This window comes from Vicugna pacos, chromosome 6 (assembly GCF_048564905.1).
Source record: "Vicugna pacos chromosome 6, VicPac4, whole genome shotgun sequence".
Classification (NCBI taxonomy): Eukaryota; Metazoa; Chordata; class Mammalia; order Artiodactyla; family Camelidae; genus Vicugna; species Vicugna pacos.
The window spans coordinates 15,085,882-15,109,245 of NC_132992.1; the positions used below are offsets into that span (position 1 = coordinate 15,085,882).

A 23,364-nucleotide genomic window follows, 5' to 3' on the forward strand; every position below is an offset into this window, starting at 1 on the left:
ATACAATTAAATATACAGAAACTGTGATTTCCTGTAATCCAATATACTGTACATAGTATACTATATTAACATTAGCATGAATTATTTCCTTCCACAAAACCACTGAAAATCATTTAAACACTTTCACACACACACACACACGAATAAATACATGTATAGTGAAAGTTACTTTCAAATAATTTTTCTTAAAAAATTGGATGCTCCTATTCACATTAAAATCTTGTATGTCAGTGCAAATAAAGTACTATGATTCGGGCACTGGGGACGCAGAGAAAATGAGATACCGATTCTGACTTGAAATATCTAAGACTCTAGAAGGAGAAACAGACACAAACCAATTCTTAGATTGTTATGTGATAATGTGTGTTTCAGGAGGAAGAAGCTTCCCGGTGTTTGGGGATAGACAAGAAAGGTTTTACCAAGTAAGTGACTTTTAAACTAAATTGTGGTTGATCAGGTCAAAAAGGGGAAGGAGGGCACTCCAGACAGAGCAAAGAGCATGAACTAAGACAGGGAAGCTTAAAAGAACAAAGTATCCTCTGGAGACAGCAAATAGCTCCGTGGGGCTGGAACGTAGTGGGTGTGAGGGAACAGCCTGAGATAAAACAAGATAAGGCAGAAGCTGTAGGGAGTGGAGATTTTAAGCAGAGGAATTTTCCCCTTAATAAGGTCTCTCAGGCTGCAGAGCTGTATGGATTGGAGAGCAAGGAGATGGAAGGCAGTCAAACCAGTTAGAAGAGTTTTAGGGTAATTATATGAGAAATGATGAGGTCTGAAACTAAGAGAAAGGGCAGCAGGAATAATGAAGAGCATGAATTAGGGACCTCAAAAAGAGACCTTTGGATGTGGAGAGATGGGGGCAAAATTGGTTCTGCGGTTTCTAGTTTGGGTGACTGAGGGGAACAGTCATGCCACCAAATGAAAATGAAAATGCCCTAGGTCATTGGGAATTATCTTTTCCTCCTTCTTTTCACTGAACAGATTACCAAATGCTGCCAAGTCTTTGCCTCCAATCTTCCCCACCCTTCTAATTATCCTAAACTGGCTACAAAATCCTCTTCCTAAAGCAGCTCTGATCGTATACATACCTGCTCAGAAACATGTGAAGGATTCCCCACTGCAGCTAGAATGAAATCTAAGCTTTTTTAGTGGAATTTTCAAGACTCTACACGTACAGGCTAGCCACAGGCTACCTCTTGGATACCTTTCTCTCTTGTTAACTACCATTTCCCCATCATATATATCGCCAGCTTTTAAACATGAATCTAATCTGTGTTCCTTGAACACATCCTGTCATTTTACACTTCTAAGCCTTAGCTGAAGCTCTTCCTTCCTTCTTTTTTCTCTCTCTCCTTCCTTCCTTCCTTCGTCTCTTTTTTTCCCTTGGTATAGGGTTTATTGATAAAGCAGAATTTCTTCAGGCTATTTTCCCTATTTGAATGCAGTGTTTCTTGTCCATCTCAGCCTGCCAAAATTCTACTGTGTTCATGTCAGCCTCTCCATGACGCTTTACTCCTTCCCTTAGTCAAAAGTATTCTTCCTTTCCTGTCGTGCATTGACTTTTGTGTCTCAAACCTAACACTTTTGGCGTTCTGCCTGGTTTTGTTACTGGGAAAAGGAAAATAAAAATTACCTTGGTTCTTAGTCACCCGAAAAAAAGATTTTTGACGAGAGACAAAAAGCGTGATATAAGCAAGATTTTTATTAGTGAAATAAAAAAAGAAATAGTAAAAGATAGTACACTCCTGAGAATTGGGAGAGGGCCAGTCCAAGAGAGGAAAAATGGCACGGTTCCTTTGTTTTTCCTGTTTTTATATCCTGGTTTCCTGAGTGATTGACTGATTGATTGATTGATTGACAACTCAGGTTCCCTGTGCTCTGGCTGATTGACAGCTCAGGTTCCTTGTGCTCTGGTTAATTGACAGCTCAGGTTCCCTGTGTTCTGGATTGTTCCTTTCCCCTTCATCTCCCGTTGCCCAGTGCTCATTTCTGTCTAAACTGCCTAACAGTTTTATAGATAGTCGTGTCTTGGTCTCTTCTACTTTCTTGCCCCAGTGACTCAGTCACACACAGTATAGGCTCAGAACCTCTTGATGAATTAACCTGAAGCAGGATTCTGATCCCTGTATCTAGCAGTCTGGAAAAATCAATCGATTATGTTAGAATCCATGCCATTATGCATAAAAAAAAGTCTAGAGGAATCAACTCGTTCTAGGGGGCTCATTCGCTGTCTAGAACAACCATGACAAAAGGTGGGACAAAATAATTTGCTGTCAGGGGAGTACTTCTCTAAACAGTTACAAGATTCCTTTCTTGTTTACGAAAAATAAAATTTCTGCGCTGTACTTTGAAAAAGCCCTAAAATTTTCCAAGGTGTAATCTCCCAGTGAAGGGTGTCCTCCTGAGGTCAACGACATTGACCATCACGCAGTGTACTTGGGAACGGATTAAAAACTCTGCAAAACAGCCAAGCGGTGCGCCCCCACAGTGGGACAGCTGCGTGGCCCCGAGAGGCCTCGCCCCGCCCCGCGGCCTCCCCCGCGCCACCCCCAGCGGCCCCAGCCGGGAGGCTCCAAGGGAACTCCCGCACGTCTGCGCGCGCAATCGCGGGACAACGGTCCGCGCGGCGCGCGCAATTGCCCTGGAAACCAGTGCGCGCGCACGCGCAAACGCCGGGAGGGGGGAGAAGGACTGAGCTAAGGGCTTCACAGCGGGAGGAGGGGTTTACCCTCCTCTCCACAGACGCTCGCGTCTCCCCCGGGCGGAACGTCCCTTCCAGCACGCGCCCGGCTCGCGCACTCCCCCGGCGCCCCTTCTCCCCCCGCCTCACACGCACCCTTGCCCTCCTCCCGCATTTCTGCGCCGGTGCAGCACGCTGTGGGAGCATCCGGGCATTTCCTCAGCCGAGCGGCGGCGGCGGCGGCGGTCGAGGAGCTCCCATGGCAGGGACGAGGCGGGGGGAAGGCGAGAGGGGGGCGAGGCCTTAAGCCGGAGCCGCTGCGGGGTGGGTCCCGAGGGAGGCGGAGCGGGAAGCGCTCAGGCGGCCGGAGAAGGGCCGGGCGCGCGGATTGTTGCGCCTCTCGCGCATTCCCCTGGCCAGCCCCGGCTCCGGAGATGCATCTGCATCAGGTCCTCACCGGGGCTGTCAACCCTGGAGACAACTGCTACTCCGTGGGCAGCGTCGGGGATGTCCCTTTCACGGTGAGCAGTGTCCGGGAGCCCAAGAGGGAAAGACCGGGTCCCGACGCGGGGGCCGAGACCCCCTGTCCCGGGCCCACGCCTCTCCGGGAGGCTGCGAGCTGTAGGCGGGCCCCACCCGGGTCCCCTTTGCACCCCTATTTAGGGGGGCAGGCCGTGGGACTGTAAGTTCTCTGGCTCCTGGTGGAAATTACCCGTCAGGGGAAGGGATTAGGACTCCACCGCACTGTCCGCCCTCAGCAAACGGGCCCTGGAGGGTGACTGGATTGGAAGGTTCGTCTCCTAGAATGGCCCCGGGTCTGTGGTGGAGGAAGATGGTTGCAGTCGCTGAAACCCCAGAGCGTCCGTTTCGCACCTGCTCTCGGCCTGGAGCGCAGAGACTAGGTCTTGTCTAGCCGGGAGGCGATGCTGCGCCTGGCTCCCCCTGCCCGCTGTGTTAGCGAGGAGCCGCTGGAGCGTGTGGTGTTAAGCCTGACCCTCTATTTCCTGATATACAGAATCTTAATTCCAGCAAGAAGATAGAAAAATTCATTCTCTGCCCCCGAAAGATTTAGAATGGAGTGGTTAGAGTGACAGTGGCCTGGAGAGCTCTTATTTATCATGAGATCATAGTTTGGTAACCTCCCTAGATAATATTTTAATCCGTTTGCAAGGTAGACTGGTTCATTGTTTTTAAGGTAAGACAGTGTGAAAATTTTATGACAGTGTTTTTCTGGCTTGTGCGACTAAAGTGTATGTAAACAGTAATGTGCTAGAACGTCTTTAAAATGTAGATAAAATAGCCATGTTTCTCAACGAGCTTGGATGGATGAGAAAGGGGTATTGTTAGTATAGACAGTTCAAACCAAGCCCTAGAGCTTCTTTTACCCCTAGAAAGACTCGTGGATTAACATGAGTTCCATTTTTGTATAAATTTATACAGGTTCTCCTTAGAAGGAACTATAGACAATGAGACTTCGATTAAATGCACATTGCTATTGATAACCATTCTGCTTAATAAAATTGAAAATAGCATAATGGTATGCTTTTTAGGCAAGGGAAACACTTTGATCTGATGTCTGCTTTCCAGCAGCATGAATTTAAGGCTGCAGGAATAAGAAAAGCTCCTGCAAAACTGCAGAATCATTATGTAGCACAGTGCATTGTGGAACAGAATTTATCGTTGTGATACATTAGAAGTAACCCCGTAAGATTGCTTTTTGGTTATTTTAATTGTAATTGTAATCAACTCGGCTTTGTACAATTCAGAATGAACTCTTTAAAAATACAATTTTCTTGACTTGTATTGTTAAACCTATCCCCTATCAGTGGTGTCATCTGTGTTTTGTGTACACGTGACCTAAAGATCCATATAGTGTTGACCTTGGACTTGAAGTGTGTAGACAATCTTAGGGTTATAGAGAGAAGAAATTTCCCTCTCCTGATTGTGTAGGTGGGAAGGAAGTTTCCCAGGGTTAGAAAAGCAAGCTTTCTCCATCAGGAAACAAATCTGTAATCTTGGTTATGGGGTATTCCCACTCTATCATGGTGATAGTAGTTTTCTGTTTCCATCTAAAGTGGGGTGGTGTCTCACTGCGGGCCTGGTATATAAAGCTTAACAGGTTCAGGTGCCCTCTGGAAAAAGCCAGTGCAAGAACTGTTACGCGGCGCAGGTGTGGTTATGCTGTAGGCCACCCATTACCAGGTCGTTGGAATCATTTTCAAACCTTTTTCTGCCTCCCTAGTTCAGCCTGTCAGCAAGTGTAGCTGACTCTCTGCAGTGACTATTAGATTTACCCCTTTTCATGTCCTTAGTTACCACCTTATTGTAAAATCTTATTTGCATTACTTAATATTAAAAACTTCCAAACTGGTTTTCCTGACATCTCTGATCACTTCAGTTTATCCTCCACACAGCTGCTGGTATAATAATTTTCTTCAAATACCACTTCGCCATACCATTCTTGACTCAGGAATATATAGTTGTTCCTAATATCTGTGTTATGAAATTTAAACTTGTCAGATATTCTTCTGCTATCTTTGACTTTATATTTGATTATATGTTCTCATTTTGGCCCCTCTGCTGTAGACATACTAATCTTATTCCAGCCTACATTGTTATGTTGCAACAAGAGAATCCTTGCTTTTTGTTTTCCCAAATATTGACTCAGAATTTACCTGGTTTAGGTCTGTCTGTGACACTGATTATTTAGGCTCTTGTCATTTACCAACCTGTCATTTACCATCTCATTTTAATTTCTTAGTTTTGAATGCACTGATCCAGTTATAATTTTGCCTTGAACTAGAAATGAACTTTTGGACTCTAGGAAGAACAGAGTTACTTAAAAAAAAAAATGAGAGCAAGTTGTTTTCAAGTACTCAGGAATCAGCTAACAATTATTTGAATGCCTATGTTGATATAGTAAAAAAAGGAATTAGAAAAAAGTACAGCTTCTTTTTGTAGAGTGTGCTGTTCGATTTGTATAGCAATCAGATGAAAAACTTTAGTTCTGGGTCAGATGACTAAAACGGAGAACTGCCAGGACTGGAATGGAGGTCTTGTGACTTCTCCTCTGGTGGGCTTTTCTCTGTAGTGTTTCTTTCCTATCAGAGAGCCTGCTCTGGAGGGTGTGTGTGGGAGGCCTTGAGGTGGCCACTGTAGAAGGAAAAACTGTCTTGGAGCTAGCCAGTGATAACCTGAGGACCTTTCCAAAACAGGGCAGATCATTTATTTTAGAGTCTTTGAACATAGTTTTTGAAAAGTGTTCTAAAAGAATTTTGAAGTGCTTATGACATTGTCATTGAAGCACAGTGTATTAAACATATTGCACTGTGTGTGGTGGGTGGTGGTGGTGTGATTCGCTGGGCTGTGAATGACTGTGCGTGATTATGTCACCAGGGCCTGATGTCTCCTGTGGTGATATGGTGGTGCAGTTTGGAGTGGACAATCTCAGTGATGCGTGTACTTGTAGCGCTAGCATGTGGACTATGATGGTTTTCACTAGTATTTTGGCAGTTAGCAATTTTTAAAAATATTTGTGATTTTGTAAATAATAGCTATACATACCACTTTTTGATGATTTTGTTCTTTTCAGTGTGAGAGCTAAGTTCTGGAAATACTGTTATTGTGCAATAAGTCAGGTCCCAGATAGTCCAGGGTTGATGATCTCCTACCTTGTATGAGCTTTGTTGTACTTTATTTTGCCATTGAGACATTTCCAACTACCGTCTCATAGATAAGAGGACGTTTTAAGTCTTACTTCAACAGAGTATAAATTTCTCCTTTTTTATATTGTTTATTACTTTTTGAAAATAGTCCCTCATTTAAAATTTTTGCTTTTCTATAAGAATTAAAATATAAAATAATGATGGTACATGATTATTAATTAAAACTTTTTCACCTTTTGGCTTTAAGGGGTGCAGACTGTATTTTCAGGCATATAGGGGCCCTTGATGATATCCAACCTGATACAGATTCTACACATAGATAAAAGTTTACAGAAATTAGTAAGTCTTTTCCAGTCTCAGGGAACTTATACTGGCAGAGATTAAAAAACGATGTAGATAATTATAATGTAAGCCAGATGAAAGAGATGACACGTAGTTGGGAAGATAAAAAAAGATTTCATGGGAGATTGACACTTGGAAAAATAGAGGGGTATTAGGCATTTCTGAATGGTAAGAACAAAAAAAACCAAGGAATGGTGTGGTATAAAGGATACATTATTGGGTGACTGTCCCTTCACAAAAGTGATTAAAAAAAACAGGACTTCTTTATTAACTAGGGAATACCCTTAGAATGTTAAAATAGAATCTGCAGACATTACCCACAGCTTTTTAGGAAAATAGATCAGTATTCTGACATTCTTGACTTTTGTTGTTGTTATTGTTTTTTCTAGTAATGAATATAATGAATAAAAAAAATTATTTAAAAGTTAGAAGATAATGTTATATGATCTCTTTTTGTAGTATTTTGCTATATTTTAATTCCATAGGAGTAGAGTAACATGCCAGTCTTAGAATTATGGCAAAAGTGAACTTTGAAAATGATCAGCCTGTGTATATATTTAGCGAGTGTTTGTTGAACACATGGGTGTGTGAGGCTCCATGGAGATTTAAGAAAAAAAACCCAACAAACCCAAAAAACCATAGTCCTGATTTCAGGAAATTTAATTAAAGAATTGTAGGAACCTGGTGATCTCCTAGGAGAGTTAAGAGGTGTACTTAACCAGAGCAGACCAGCTGTGTGGTATTATGAGCCACTTAAATTCTTGCGGGAATTCAAAAGAAGTGAGAGATCACTCTTCCCCCTGGAAACTGGGGAGTTGGACAGAAAAATGCTTCTGTGCTGGCTGGTTATCAGTAGGTGTAACAACTTTACCTGTTGACAGCACGTGTTGAGAATAAAGGGAAAGACAGAAGTCAAGAATTTAGAATGGATTTGTTTCCAGGAGAAACTAGCCCATTTATTCTTGGAGAGTAGCTTCTTGTTTGTTTAAATTGGTATCATTCAGAGTTTGTGGCCTTGAGTTTGGTGTCAGCTTATAGGTGAATATGCGGTTCTGTAAGTTTTTACTTAGGTCCCTGTGTAGATTGTTAATTAGCCTTCTTGCTTATGTGAAAAGACTCCTAGCAGCTACCCAAAAACTCTGGTACAGTCCCAAGTAAGGCCTCCCCAGAAATGGGAGGTCAGAGACTAACTACATATATGACTTTGGCTAAAACACTAAAACTTTTTTAGGTTTTTCGTCTGTAAAGTGAAGTTCTTAAATTAGATTCTCTGTAAGTATTCAGACCTTGGGTGGCATTTATATGGACTTCTCTAGAGATTTACCAGGACCAAAAGAGAAAACGGACCAGAAACTTAAAGCGATTGTGGTGAAGTTGTAGGTCTGGAGTCTCTGTTTATATACCCCTCCACTGGTATGTACAAGACTGTTGGTCAGACTTTACAGTCAGGGAGTCTGACCTCCTTTCTGGCTCAGGGATTAAGCCATGCAGAGCCTCTGTGAAGTAGTGGTTCTTCTCCGGGCTCACAGTTGAGGAGGAGGCTCTTACTTACGATGGTATTCTCAGCATCTGGTAGATGGTCCTGTCACAGTGCCGGTGGAGTGGGAGATGGGGCCAGAGCGGTGGTGATTAGGGTTCTCCACCCTAAGTAGATACACTCCTTTCTGTTCTTAGTGCTTTGGATATTTGAAAGATGGCTTGAGAAATAATAATCAGTATCTTTACTTGGATCTTGGGACATTTTTAGAACAAATCAGCGTCGCAGTATTTAATCATCAAAAAGAGCATAGGATGTTGGGCTACAACCGCAGTGGCGCAGTGGAAAAACGAGTCATGCCTGACCAATTTAATTTCCTTCTATGATGGAAAGCAAAGCAGTGTTTAAAGGGGGATAATAATAGAGAATATCTGTAATTCAGATTCAGTAAAGCTCTTCAGCCTGTGGGTTATTTTTTAAAACAAGTTTGGAAGCCAGATATTTTACTAGAAGTTTTAGGGTTCTTAATCTTCTTGAGTTTAGAGAACGCTTTTTCATTGTACTTTTGCTCTGGAACCCTGATTCCTGTTGTGGAAGGATAGGGCCTGTTTTTGAGGAAGCAGGTACAATCACACGGGTGGTACAATTGTGTTTTCTTTCTCCTGGAGATAGGTCATGTGAGCCTGGCACCTGATGTATGTAGGTGAAGCCAGTTGCGCTTGTTACACTCAGACCTTCTCATTCATGATCACGAAGGGCTCCTTTAGTGCAACCCCTTTCCTCCATCCTAAATGCCTAAAAATATGGTGAGCTCATAGCTCTTTGATAGAGAAGTCAGTCGGTAGAAAGGGGTCACTGAGTAGAGCCGGACTCCACTGTACAGGATAATTTGGTGTGGTGATTTGAAAGGCATAGATAACATCCTCTTAGATTATCATTGGAGATATGTTCCTTTAGGGCCATTCTAAAAACTGAGCCCTTTCAGGAATATAACATTTAATTTAATTCATACTAAGTCATGATGTTTTCCTCTTGTGACTTTGGGAGAAACCCAGGAAACCTGTGACTCTATGGGCATTACACAAGGGGGCGTAGATGGATCCCCTCTCCCCCTCAAGAAACATAAAAGTTTTGACTTTGACTCAGTTCAAAGACACACATACTTTATATGGTAGCTGTAGTTCAAGAACAAAATGCCAGCATTTTCCTGGGAGTAATGACTTTGGTTTTGTGATCTGCTAATAACTTCTTCATGTCTTCTCTGGCCTTGACTGTATCCACACTTGGGAGGATCTAATCAGAAGGAGATATTCAGATTATTGTCATGTACTCTAACCATAGGATCTTTCATGTGGATGAGTTGTCAGTGTTTCCAGCAAAGGCCAGTTCCTCCATTTATACCAGTGCTCTTAAACTGGGAGCGGTTTTGCTCCCTAGGGGACATTTGACAATGTCTGGAGACATTTGTGATTTTTACAAGGTTGTGTGAAAGGACTAGCCTCTAGTGAGGAGAGCCAGAGATCCTGATAAACGTCCTACAATGCTCAGGACTGCCCCCCCACCATGAAGAAAAATTTTTCAGCCTAAAATGTCAGGACTGTTGCACTTATGAGAAACCCTAATTAATATCGTAGTTCCCATCCCCTCTTACCTACTTAAGGATGTTGCTCTAGCAGTTTCTTCTTTTCTCTCCTGTAAAAGTGCCTTTTCTTCCTTATTGAAATACTTTGTTCAGTTAGATCTCCTGGTCTTTGGTTTTCCTCTGTTTCCTTTAACCACTCTTCTTAGCCTGATTCCAGATTCCTGATATCCAGCTGTTTCTTTGCAATCTCCCTTTTGAATGTTTATCTCGTAACATTTTCCTCCTCCAGCCTTCCCTAAAATCAATAAGTGGCTACTTCACTTTTTTTCCCCCTAGTTCTCTGCGAGTCTTCCACTCTTTTCCTTGTTAAATATCCTGTATCTAATATTGGCAGTTTCTGTTCACTGTATGTTCAGGATCCATCCAGAATCTGCCCACTTACCACCTGTGCTGCTACCACCCTGGTCCAGGACACCGTCATTTCTTTTCAGGATTGTGGTAGCTCTTAACAGGTCTCCCAGCTTTGTTTGCCTTTAGTGTCATCCTTCTTCAGTTTATTCTCAACATAGTAGGCAGAATGATCCTTTTAATATAAGTCAGATATTATTAGTCTTGTTCAGAACTTTCAAATGACTTCTTTTCACTTAGAAAAGACCCTTCAAGGCCCTTTACTGCTGTTTCTTTAGCACCTGGAACAAAAATTTGTTGGGTACAAAAAAGTACCCAAGAAATTAATAAATGGAAAAAGTGCTCAGTGTAATATACAACATTCTTATAGTAAGTATAGTGACCACTTTATTTTATTTTATTTTTATTTTTTTAGTGACCACTTTATAACACCATTTTTTATAGTACCATTTGATATAGGTCAGTGGCATTAGGCCATATTTAGATAAATGAATTTTATAGAATGGGGGTAGGGAGAGCTGAGGTAGTATAATCCAGATATAAAGTTTTGCTGGTCTGGTTTATCCAAGGATATATATCAATATATGGAGGGGAATTGATAGACCGTATGCCCATCAAGCAGTTCTCAGTTTTCCACAGTTGTGCTTCTGAAAGACTTTAATACGTAAAAAATTAGAGATTAACCTAATATCTGGAGTGTTGTGATTCTGTATTTTAAGAGCTACATGTTTTAAAAAAATAGCTGAGCTGGGCCTGGAATTGAAAATTGAGGAGCCTGATAAAGACATGATTGAGGTGGCTGCCCAACTTGGTGGTAAACTGAACTCAGCCAAATGAGTGTTCTTGGTTAGAAGCAAGATTTCCTTTAGAAAGTAACTTTAGGAATGTGCTAATATGTAGATAAATGGAACATTCAAACGTGGCTATCATTTTATGCTGGGAAAATTAATAATCAAAAGCCAATTTGGCCATTAAAAACAGAAAGCAAATGGAAACCGTGAAGAACTCACTTTTTTTGTTTTAAAAAATTATTAATGTACTATCTGCATTGTGAAAAACTATTATTCAGACAGTGTTGAAATATTGAAAGTAAAAAGAGTAAAAAGGAAAGTTTCCATTTCCCAGTAGAATTTTGGTTAGCCTAACTTGCTGGTTATCCTTGATTCAAAAAATATCTGTGCGCCTCGGCATTCTGCATACACTCTAAGGCAAACCAGCTATTCAGTCTGCACTGCTGTGCAAGAGGACTTGGTGTATGTTGTTATAAGCTATAAACTAGTTAAATTCCTATAAACTACCAAAGTGATAAGTTTGGTTGTAAAGTAATTGAACAGTAGCCCTACTTTCTGGCAGTATTATTAGTGTCAGTTGTATGGAGTTAATATAAAGAAACAAGACAATTTTTTTTGAAGATGTAGGATTAATATCTATCTTGTATGTTAAACTGGTACATGAAATGAGACGTTTTACAGTTTAGATCTGGTACAGGACTTTTAGATCTAGGAATTAAAGGATTTAATCAAAGCCACATAGTGAAACCTGTGGCAGAATTAAGACTGGAACCAATAAGCAGATGGGAATCTAATTAAACTTAAAAGCTTTTCACAAAAGAATTCATTGACAAAAATGAAATGACAACCTATGGAATGGGAGAAAATATTTTCAAATGATATGACCTGTAAGGGAATAACTTGAAAAACAGCAAAAGAAAGATAAAATTATTTGTAATAGTACAATCCAGAGATAACCCCTCTTACCATTTTGGGAAATTGATCAGAGATTTCATGTAGGAGGCTTATATTATTGATTTCAAAATGTATCCATATTTTTTTCCCTCGAGTTTTGGGTAGTTATTTTTCTAAGAGTTTATTCTATTGGGAAGCTGTTCAACTTTATTAGTATAAAATTGTTCACAGCAGTCTCTTACTGCCTTTTTAAGGTCTGCAGCATCTGTTGTAGTGTGTCTTTTCTTATTACTGCCGTTGATTATTTGTGGCTTCTCTTTTTTTCCAATAGAGAGTGATCAACCTAATTTTTTAAAATAACCTACTTCTAACTTTATTAGTTCTTTCTATTATATATTTATTTTCTATTTCATTAACTCTTGTTCTTAATTTATTATTTTCTTCTTTCTTCATTATTTGGGTTAACTTTGCTGTTTTCCTCCTAATTTGTTGAGATAAATGTTCAGCTCACTGTAGTCTTTCTTTCTAACATACAATTAGAATGTAAGTTTTATGTTCTTAAGACTTTATCTGCATGCCACAAAGCTATTTTTTAAAATAACTGATAATTTAGAAATATGTTTCTAAATTTCCAAATATATGGAACTTTTCTATTTATAATTCTGCTTACTAATTTCTAGCTTTGGTATATTGTGTCCAAACAACAGACAACATATACTTCTGATCTTTTTAAGTTTGTTGATATTTCAATTGGTTAATTTATGTAAATGTTCCACGCATGTTTAAAAAAAGGATGTACCTTGCAGTTGTTACAGTGTTCTACATATGTCTTTTAGGTCAAGTTTGTTAATCATCTTGTTTAAATCCTCTAAAATTCTCCTGCTTTTCTATATGCTTATTCATTCTCTTACTGAGAGAGAAATATGTGTTAAAATCTGTGAGTATGGATTTATTCCTGTCTTCTTGTAGATTTGTCAATTATTGCTTTATTTGTGCTTAAAATTCTAAATGATTATATCCTCCTGGTGAATTGACCTGTTTATCATTGCAAAGTAATCCTTTAAAAAACTTTATCTCTAGTAATGGTTTCTGTAGCCTACCTTACCTGATAAAATATAGTTTTATCAGCTTTCTTTTGGTTAGTAGTTTTGAAGTTTATTTTTTCCATCCTTTTATTTTCACTTTCTCTGGGTAGTTATGTTTCAGACCTGTGTCTTCTAAATATCCCATAGTTGGATTTTTAAAATTTAACCTGATAATTTTTGTGTAAACTAGAACTTTTAATTCAGTTTTATTTAACGTAATTACTGGCATGCTTGTGTTTAAATTCACCATCTATTAGGTGCCTTTGTTCTTTGCTCTCTTTTTTCTCCTTTCTTGCCTCTTTTGAAATGAATATTCTTTTTCATTCCATTTTCCCCTCTAGTAGTCCTAAAGTTATATACTCTGTTTCTGTCCTGGGAATTATAACATGCATTCTTAACTTACCATTTGATGTACCAACGTCTGATGAGGCTTTACATTCCTTCCAGACAGTGCAAGAACCCTGTGTGTTCGTTTTTACTCTCTTACTGCTTAAAATCTGTCGTCCTCTGTGATAAAGCTGTTTATATTTATAAACTCTTTAGGACATCATTATTTTACATCATCATTGCTTATTTAGATTTACCTATGTATTTACTGTTACTCTGCCTGTCACTCCTTCTGGCATCCCTCACCTTCCAGTTGGGATCATTTGCTTTCTTCCTGGAAAACCTCCTTTAGAACTTCCTTTGGTGTGGATCTGTTGGTATTGTAATGTCATCTTTTGTTTGTCTGACATGTCTTTATTTGGTTTGATTCTTTAAAGACATTTTTGCTAGGTCGAGGATGGCAGTATTTTCTTTTGAGTATCTTGAGGCTATCAGCCCTCTGTCTTCTGGCCTCCTGTCTTTCTGTTGAGAAGTCAGCTGCCAGCCTGTTGCTTCTTTAGAAGTTGTATTTTCTTCTCTAGCTGCTTTTAAGATTTTTTTCTTTGTCTTTCTGGAGTTTTACTGAATTGTAACTATGTGTGCATGTATTATATGATAATATAATATAATATAATATTATATAAATATATATATATATATTTTCAATCCTGTTTGGGACTTTTGAGATTTTTTGAATCTGAATTGATGTATTTCATCAAATTTGGAGAATTTTCAGCTAATATCTCTTCAAATGATGTCTCTGCCCCATTGTCCTCATGAGACTAACATATTAAATATAAATGAGACACTTTATGTCTAAACACCTCTCTTCTGTATTTTTTTTTTGTCCTTTTCAGCATTCAAGATGGTTTCTTCTAATCCATTTGCTAATCTTCAGCCATTTCTAATTTGCTGTATTGTACTTACTGCATTGGCTAGTACTAGATTTCTTTCTTGTTTTTTGTTTTGTATATGTCCATTATAAGCTTGAAGAAATGTCCTTCTATTCCTTTTTTGCTGAAATTTTTATCATGGAGACATCTTGAATATTGTCATTTTTTTTCCATTGATACAGTCACATGATTTTTCTTTAGACTGTTAATATGATAGATTATATTGATTTTTGCAAAATAGATCAGCCTTGTATGGTTGATATAAACTCCACTTGGTTATGGTGTGTATTATCTTTTTTATGTAGGGCCAGGTTTGATTTGCTAATGTTTTATAGAGCATATTTCCATCTATGTTCATTATTGACCTATAGTTTTTTCACCTTGTATTGTTTTTGTTTGGTTTTGGTATCATTGTAATGCTGGTTTCATAAGATGAGTTTATAAGTATTCTTTCCTTTTCTGTTTTCTGTCAGGAACCATGTAGAATTGGTGTCATTTATTATTAGTTTTAGTAGGATTTGCCAGTTTCAAAAGGTATTTTTAATTGAAGTATAATTATTTAAAATTTTATATTAGTTTCAGACATACAGAATTTCAGAAAGTTTTTAACATCACATTCAATTTCTTTAATAGTAAAAGGCCTGTAGAAGTAATACATTTCATCTTGGATGTGTTTTTGTAGTTTCTGGTTTTAGAGGAATTAGTCGTTTTCATCTATTTCATTGTTATATTTATGTGTGTAAAATTATTTGTAGTATTTTATTATCCTTTTAATGTCTGCAAGATTAGTACTGATAGTCTCGCCTTTATTCTTCATATTGGTAGTTTTTGTCATCTTTCTTTTTCTGTGTGCCTTTCTTGAAACTTATAAGTTTTATTGGTCTTTTACAGAGAACCAGATTTTTATTTCATTCCGATTATCTTTCTGTTTTCCTGTTGTCAGTTTCATTGATTTCTCCTTTTATCTTTATTATTTCCTGCCTCCTGCACACTTTGAATTTGTTTTGCTCTTTTTCTAATTGACTAAGATGGGCACTTAGATTACTGATCTGAGAGTGTTCACCCATGCTTCTCTGAACATTTTTATACTAGCCTCTTTAACATCTTTGTGTATTAATTTCAGGATCTGTGACTGTTGGCTGTCCTTCCCATGTGAGTTGAGATTTTCTTAGTTCTTTGTATGCTGAGTAGTCTTGCATTGTAACCTGGACTGTTTAAAATATTGTTATGAAACTGTAGTCTTGTGTAAATGCTATGGAGGATGTTGCTAGTTTGTTTTAGCTGGCGATTGACTTACTTGGGTTCAGGCCAGAAGTTCTCACCAGCCTTCTATAGGTTGTAGTTTCAATGCCAGTTCTGTTTTCAAAGCCCTTGGCAATGCTAGTTGGATATAACCTGTGTATGTGCCAGCTAGTGGCCAGAATAAGATGGTATAGACCTGGACAGTGGTCTCTCCTATAGCTCAGATCTGAGACCTGTTTATTCTGCTGTTTAAGTTATGATCTGTGCATGTGCTGCTCAGGAATGAGCCCAGGAGTTAATAAAAAAGTTTATTGTGTTGCTCTTATGAGTGCTTTCCTTTTTGTGATTTCTCTGTTACTTTCTAGTTTCCTAGGGCTCCCCTTGGTGGTTCTCTGGATGGAAAGTTGAGACTTTAGTTACCCTGCTCTGTACTTCCTGTGACTGTATCTGTGTTCAGTGCCACGTAGCAGCAGGACAGAGAAAGAAAAAAAAAACCACAGGGGTTTTCCCTACTCTCTTGGGATCACAGCTTCTCATTTTGGAGCTGTGGGATTACTTGGGGGCTGGGATGTGAGGAAACGGAGAAAAGAAAAAAAAAGGATAAATGGGGAATTTTTTCTCTCTTCTTGAAAATTAGGAGTCTCTTTTCCTACTTCTTGAGTTTCTCCTGGAGCTTTCATTATTGCTTTTTGGTTTCGTTCTAACTTTAGTTAAATCCTCTGCTAGTACAGTGGATTTCAAATTCTATTCTTTCCTACCTCACCTGCTACCATTTACTTTTTGGAGTCCTTTGATAGCCGTTCCATGCATTCTGTCCGTGTTTTATGGCTGCATTCAGTGGGAGAGATGTAATATAATATCATTCTTACTCTGAACTGAAACTATGATACCGTTTTTCATACCATCAAAAGATACCAAGGACTAGCAATAAGTATAATAATGCATGTAGACGATTTCTGTGGGCAAAAGTGATAAAACTTTATGAAGAGACCTAAATAAAAGGAGATAGATACCATGTGTATGGACTGGAAGATTCACTACTGTGAAGATAGCAATTCTTTCCAAGCTCATTTATAGCTTTGATGTATTCCCAGCCAAAACTTTTAAGAGGATTTTGTGGAATTTGATGGAATGATGCTCGATTTTATGGAAATTGATAGGGCCAAGAATAAATAAGACAATCTTCAAGAGCAATAAGATGAGAGGACTATTTCTACCAGCTCAAGACTTAATAAGGTTGTAGTCATTAAGACAGTGTGGTGGTGGCCTAAGAGCAAATATGCCACTATAACAACACAGAGCACCAGAAACAGACTCACACATTTACTGATGCTTGATTTACTTCTGACGATGTGGTAGCTTAGTATGGTTGATCTTTTCAATCAGTAGTGCTGGGACCTTTTCTTATTTATACAGGAAAGAAATGAAACTTGGCTTCTATCTCACACCATACACAAAAATGAGCTCTTGGTAGATTACAGATCCAGGTGTGAAAGATTAAACAATAAAGATTTTAGAAGGCAATGTAGAAAATTTATTCATGATCTTTAGGTTGCAAAACATTTCTTAAACAAAACAACAAATGTACCACAGGTGTGGATTAATTTATATTGGATGATGTGAACCAGGTTTCTTATTATTGAAGAAGGGAGTTAAAAATACGGAAAGTAGGAAGGCTAGAATGCATTGTGTTGTGGATATAATCAGATTAGAGGCATCAGTGTGACCTCACATATATGTGTGTGTGTATCCATATATGTACATATTATGTGTTTATATTATAATGTGTGTATCCATGTATATATACATATTTAGAGAGTGAGAGAGCAATGGTATACAGGTACAGAGATGTATAGGTAAGGTGGGGATGTATGCATGTCCTGGATGTCAGTGCTTCTAAGCCTTTCAGTAGAAAGTTGAAAGTGTGTGTGGGTGTCTGCATATATACACATACCCACCTGCATGCACACACACACACACACACACACACACGTATCTGTTTTTTGATCTGTCAGTGGAGAGGGCCTAGATGCAATTGTTACTCCAGTAGCAGAAACAGCTGGTGTCTAGATCTTGGTTTCTAAATACCATTCTCCACTGAAAGGAAACAGCATTCCATGGAAAAATAGCTGATTGTAGGCCTAGAATCTCTGGTGTTAGAAAGTAAGGAATTGTTCAAAGAATGATGAGAATGTCAAAAGAACACAGGAGCTAGGTCAAATGGTCCTACTGGCCAAATCTGGGACAATTTGAGTATGAAAATAAGTGATAGTAATGAATTATCATCCATTGAATGAGTTAAGAATCCATGATCTTAGTAACATTAAAAGTATAAAGATAAATAAGGAAAATGCTTCCTTACAGAGAAAAGCAACTAATAAACAGTGAAATGATGGAATTAGAAAATTACCATTTGGCAGCCATCGTAGTAATAACTGATTTAGGCAAGAATCATCCAATGGATGCTACAAGTAGTGGGTAAAAGTTTGATAACTAACAAGATGTTCATTTTGGTTCTTTGTGATGGGTGTTTGTTTTATGTACACCTCTAAATTTTTAAAAAAATTGGCTTAGTGGAGTTTTGTGAGGGAGTGGATATAGGTGCATTTTGTTGTTTTTTTGTCTGTTATTTTTTAAAGGAGAATCTCAAGCCTTCTTTGCAAATTAAAAAAAAGAAAAAAGCTAAAACTTACCGTCCACCTCTTCCTTTCCCTCCTCTATCCTGGTGAAATATAAACCCCACATGGCAGAGATCTTGTCTGTTTTCCATCACACTGTGCCCTGAGTGCCTGGTCCACGGTAACTGCTCAGTAGATGTTTGTTGACTTGAATCCCCAACAGTTATCGTGCTGTAAAGATTTGTTGAGAGTTAAATGAAACAGGTCAAGAAACAGATCACCTGAAGTAATGGGGAATTATAAGAATACAGAAGAGGCATACAAGACACATCTTCCAAGAATCTTTTAAGTCACAGTACGACTGGGCCTCAGATAGCAGGAACCTGGACAGCTCTGGGGACCGGTTACTCTCTGTTGGGCTGTGTGGCTCTTATAGTCTCAGCCTCTCTCTGTGCTAGGTCCATTAAAACTGGCTTGTCTAAGGACCCCAGGGATTTCCCTGGCCTCTGCTACATAAAATACTTTTGGCTTCAGTGCCTATTACTACCTATTTTTTTTTTTTGTAATTCTTAGTTGAATATCCAGAAAGTGGAATCTGACTCAGCTGACTTTTTAAAGCCAGGCCACATCATAGATTGCTGGCCAGCCTATAGCTCTTGGTATTAAAATTGCTTGGTCTTGGATGAAAAAATGCTCAGTATCACTAATTATCAGAGAAATGCAAATCAAAACTACAAGGAGGTATCACCTCACACCAGTCAGAATGGCCATCATTCAAAAGTCTACAAATGACAAATGCTGGAGAGGCTGTGGAGAAAAGGGAACCCTCCTGCACTGCTGGTGGGAATGCAGTTTGGTGCAGCCACTGTGGAAAACAGTATGGAGATTCCTCAAAAGACTAGGAATAGACTTACCATATGACCCAGGAATCCAGCTCCTGGGCATATATCCAGAAGGACCCCTACTTCAAAAAGACACCTGCACCCCAACGTTCATAGCAGCACTATTTACAATAGCCAAGACATGGAAACAGCCTAAATGTCCATCAACAGATGACTGGATAAAGAAGAGGTGGTATATTTATATAATGAAATACTATTCAGCCATAAAAACCAACAACACAACGCCATTTGCAGAAACATGGATGGCCCTGGAGAATGTAATTCTAAGTGAAGTAAGCCAGAAAGAGAAAGAAAAATACCATATGGGATCGCTCATATGTGGAATCTAAAAAACAAAACAAAACAAAACATAAATACAAAACAGAAACAGACTGATAGATATAGAATACAAACTTGTGGTTGCCAAGGGGGCGGGGTATGGGAAGGGACAGACTGGGATTTCAAAATGTAGAATAGATAAACAAGATTATACTGTATAGCACAGGGAAATATATACAAGATCTTATGGTAGCTCACAGCGAAAAAAAAGTAACAATGAATATATGTATGTTCATGTATAACTGAAAAATTGTGCTCTACGCTGGAATACACACAACATTGTAAAATGACTATAACTCAATAAAAAATGTTAAAAAAAATTGCTTGGTCTTGGGAATCAAGTGTCAAACCCTGGTCCAGTCAGATACATGCAGTGAGTATTGGTCATTTGGTCTGCCAAGGCTGCCCTTTCAGAAGTACTGTGGTTTGGGTGGGGCAGTTTTGCCTTGAAACTTTTGTGAGTCAGATGGACAACACACTTGACACGAAAAAAGCATAATTTTTCTGTTATGGGATGTTTAGATTGTTTCCATTTTCAAAATTACTTTAATGCTGCAGTAAACATCTTGGTACTAGGTGTAATGTTTGCTTGTGTGTCTGAATGTTTTCTTAGGCTGCAATCCTAGAAATAGACATAATAAATCAAAATACTTAAATCTTTTTAGAGTCTCTTAATTCATGTTACCACATTGTTTTCCAGGAAAATCAGGTGGTTTTATGCTGCAGTAGTGTATCAGAGTGACAGGTATATCATGCTCTTGTTTATTGCTTTTTCCTATGCCTGTTTAAGGCTGAAGAAGTGCATTCGGCTATCCAGTGTGCCAAAGCCCTAGTCTCTCTAGGTGCGTATTCTGGGTCCCAAGGGATTATACTCTTTAGTTACTGTCTCTGTCATACATCCTTTTTTGCTGGCTTTCCATCCTAGCACCCTCATTGCTATTGCTGTAATATCATGGACAACAGTTGCACCTGTTCCTTGAAGCTCTGCTTTGAATATCCTCAATCCTTGTACCAGTGTTAGTGTCAGCTGGGGCAAGGGACAGATGAACTGAAGTAAAAACAAGGTTTATTTCAGTATACACAAAGCACCATCAAGGAAGGGCGACTGGACTTGACAGTGAGTAGAACCGAAAAACTGGTAGAATCAAACTGCCTTCTCTTAGAGATTTTATATACTTGCTTTCTCATGAATTCTTTCTTATTTTTGGATGTCTGATCCAGTTGCTTCTCAAATTGGTGGTTTCAGTTTCAAGTTGCATGTGATTCTTACTGGCTGTTTTATTCCTGAACATGTATGACTTTCAGCTCAACTCTTCCCGCTAACTCTGGCTTTTTTGGCTTCAGTTCCCCAGAGTAGACTTTGATTGGCGTAGCTCATCTTTTTCAGCTGGCTGTTAAGCCGCTGGTCATTGTCTTGTACCATCCTTGCATCCTGTCAGCTGTGAGTAGGGGAATGTCAGAAGATACAGGACATTTAGCTGAGGTTCTGTGGAAAATAGTGCACGCTAATTATTCAATCTTTTTATCAGGACTTTGAGGCAAGTTTGTGTACACTTAAGAGACCCACGGTTTGAAAATTGAAAAGGGGTCTCAGAAGTGATCTAATCACAATAGTCATTTGACTGATGGAGGAAAGATCTGTATGTGGAGAGACTGATTTGCCCATTTGTTATAGTCGGTGTTAGCACCTCTGGATTCTCGAAAATATACTCTTTGCACCATATTGAAGAACTGGAAGTTTAATTACCATTTAATAGTTGAATCATATTATTTGGGAAATATTTTTTTTGAACACTATCAGGATCATTTCCTGCAAAATATCAACGTTTAGGTTAAATAATTTCCTGGAATTGTCCAGTAGTTACAATGAAAGTTGTCATAAACATTACTTATTAATATTGCTACGTAACTTACTGTTAACTTTAAGGTTCTTTCAAATGGAAAATGTATTAAAAACAAATTAAGAAACAATTTTGGGTACTTATTTCTCTATTTCTAATAATTTAAGGTCCCCAAAATGTTCATTCTATTTCTTTAGAGATAGCCATTTTAAAAGCGTATTTTACTTCATTATTCTCTATGAGGCAAGTTATTTTGTACTGTAAGTACTGGAGAGAACAAATTTGGGGCTGAAAGGTGACTCTCGGTTTTTATATGTGCAGGCCCCTCCATGGGGCTTATTTTTACCAGTATTACTATTATGTCCTTTGTACATTTTTGATAACTAATACTTTAAATGGTTTATTCTTAGCACTGACATAAAATAGTTACTTATAAGAGAAGATGATTTTTGGTTTTCACTTCCATACCTACCTTTTAAGAAGAATGCAGGCAAGCTGGAGATAGAGCTGGTTTTGTGGCGATTAATTAGAATAAGTTAATTAGTTATTGCATATTTTTCTTCTCAAGGTCTCATTTTCCTTTCAGTTGGTACTAGCATCAGTAAATTGAAAAAACTTATTTATTCTTTATTCAGGGGTATAGAAATATGCTTAGTTTGGACTGCAGCTGTTTGTTTCTTTTAATCTTACTATTTAGAAGTTTTTGTAGCACCATCTTGTTAGTAAATTATCAAAATCGGCAAGTTTTTTGATTAATATTAAAAATAGCTATTGTATAAAGTTTCAATTTTAGTTAAAGTTCTACTTCCAGATCATTTGCTTCTTTGGGGTTGTTAGGAAATTAAAACAAAAAATCATTTTGTCTCTTACCACTTAATCCCAAACACTTGCAGGATTTTCTTTAATTTTTTTCTTCTTCTCTGGCCGTAGATTTTTGTTTTTACATATTATTAAGCTTTGTCTTACATTTCACTCAGCATACCACTCTCAGCTTTGCTTTTTTTCTACTGTTACTTATAAGTAGTGTGTTAAGTTTGCATTTCCTGGTGTGAATTATGTCTAAGAAGTACAGTCCCTTTGGTTACCACTCAAGTAGTCATTAGTAGATTATTTCTGACATTGTTTCACCCATTATTGACATAGATTAGTTTTTTTATTCTAAGCTTTTTGCATAATATTTAGTTTCTTCCTTATTTATTTTGCTTGTTCAGCATTTTCAAATGAACTTTAGACTGTTAGAATGATTGAATCTTATCAGGAAAGTGTGTTCTTAGTCATGTGGAAAGAAGAGCTTCTTTTCAAATACTGCCCTCTCCCCCTTTTCTAACTGTTGTGTGGACCTGTATCTGAGTGACAGGAGGCTTATTCACTTTGGCTGGTGATTGTGGTAGGCAGTAATTGATAATAGTAAGGGTCTGGTTAGGTGGAAACTTGCAGACAGACAAATGAGGCTGATTGAATATGTTGCTGATAATGAGTGCTTTTATTTTGTAGACTTAAATTTCATTTTGAGAATTCTCATTAAGTCAAGAATGCGTATTTTTTATGCATAAATCTATAGTTTCCTGGTAATCCATAAATTAGGGTTTTAAAATAGTCCTTGGCCAATTATGATCTTCTTATAAAACTTTAAAAATTGGAATTATGTATTATATAAATATATTATCTCAAGTGAAAAATGTTATCCTTTCCTTAATATGTTTGTGCTTTTATATATCTTCAGTTCAGGCACTTTGTTTAAAAAAAAAAAAACAACTTGTTAGCTATGTATGACAAAGGGTGAGTTCTATAAAGAGCTCTTACAAATCCTTTAGAACATTAAGACTGAAGGCCCAGTTAAAAAATGGGCCAGTAACATGACTAGTCAGTTTGCAGAGGAAAAATATAAATAACTGATAAACATATGAAAAGATATTCCTAATAAAAATGAAAATTAAAACAAGGAGATGACAGGTTTTGTTGGATTAGAAAGATTAAAACATTTGGTAATGATCAGGATTAGTGATGAAATGGAGAAACAGGTACTTTTTATATATCTGGGGGTGTGATGTTTTTGAAGGGCAGTCTGAAGTAGTTATAAATTTTAGTCGCTGACCCAGAAAATTATGTCTTAGAATTTATCTTATGGGTATACTTGTATATAATATACATAATATTATATACACAAAGATCTTCATTGAAGCATTTTTTTGTAGTAGTAAAAGACTGGAAACAACCGAAATTAACTGTGGCAGAGCCACAGAATGAAATAATATGCAAC

At 38.1% G+C, this 23,364-nt stretch overlaps 1 protein-coding gene across 4 annotated transcripts in view; it reads left to right on the forward strand.

Moving 5' to 3' along the window:
- Positions 1 to 2,893: 2,893 nt before the first annotated feature.
- DMXL2 (Dmx like 2) overlaps positions 2,894 to 23,364 on the forward strand; it is a 130,643-nt gene continuing 110,172 nt past the window's right edge. For all 4 annotated transcript variants that reach the window (XM_072962422.1, XM_072962424.1, XM_072962423.1 and 1 more), the window contains exon 1: positions 2,894 to 3,201. In XM_072962422.1, the coding sequence (XP_072818523.1) occupies positions 3,115 to 3,201 (87 nt within the window). In that variant the 5' untranslated portion in view covers positions 2,894 to 3,114. The remainder of the gene's footprint in view (positions 3,202 to 23,364) is intronic.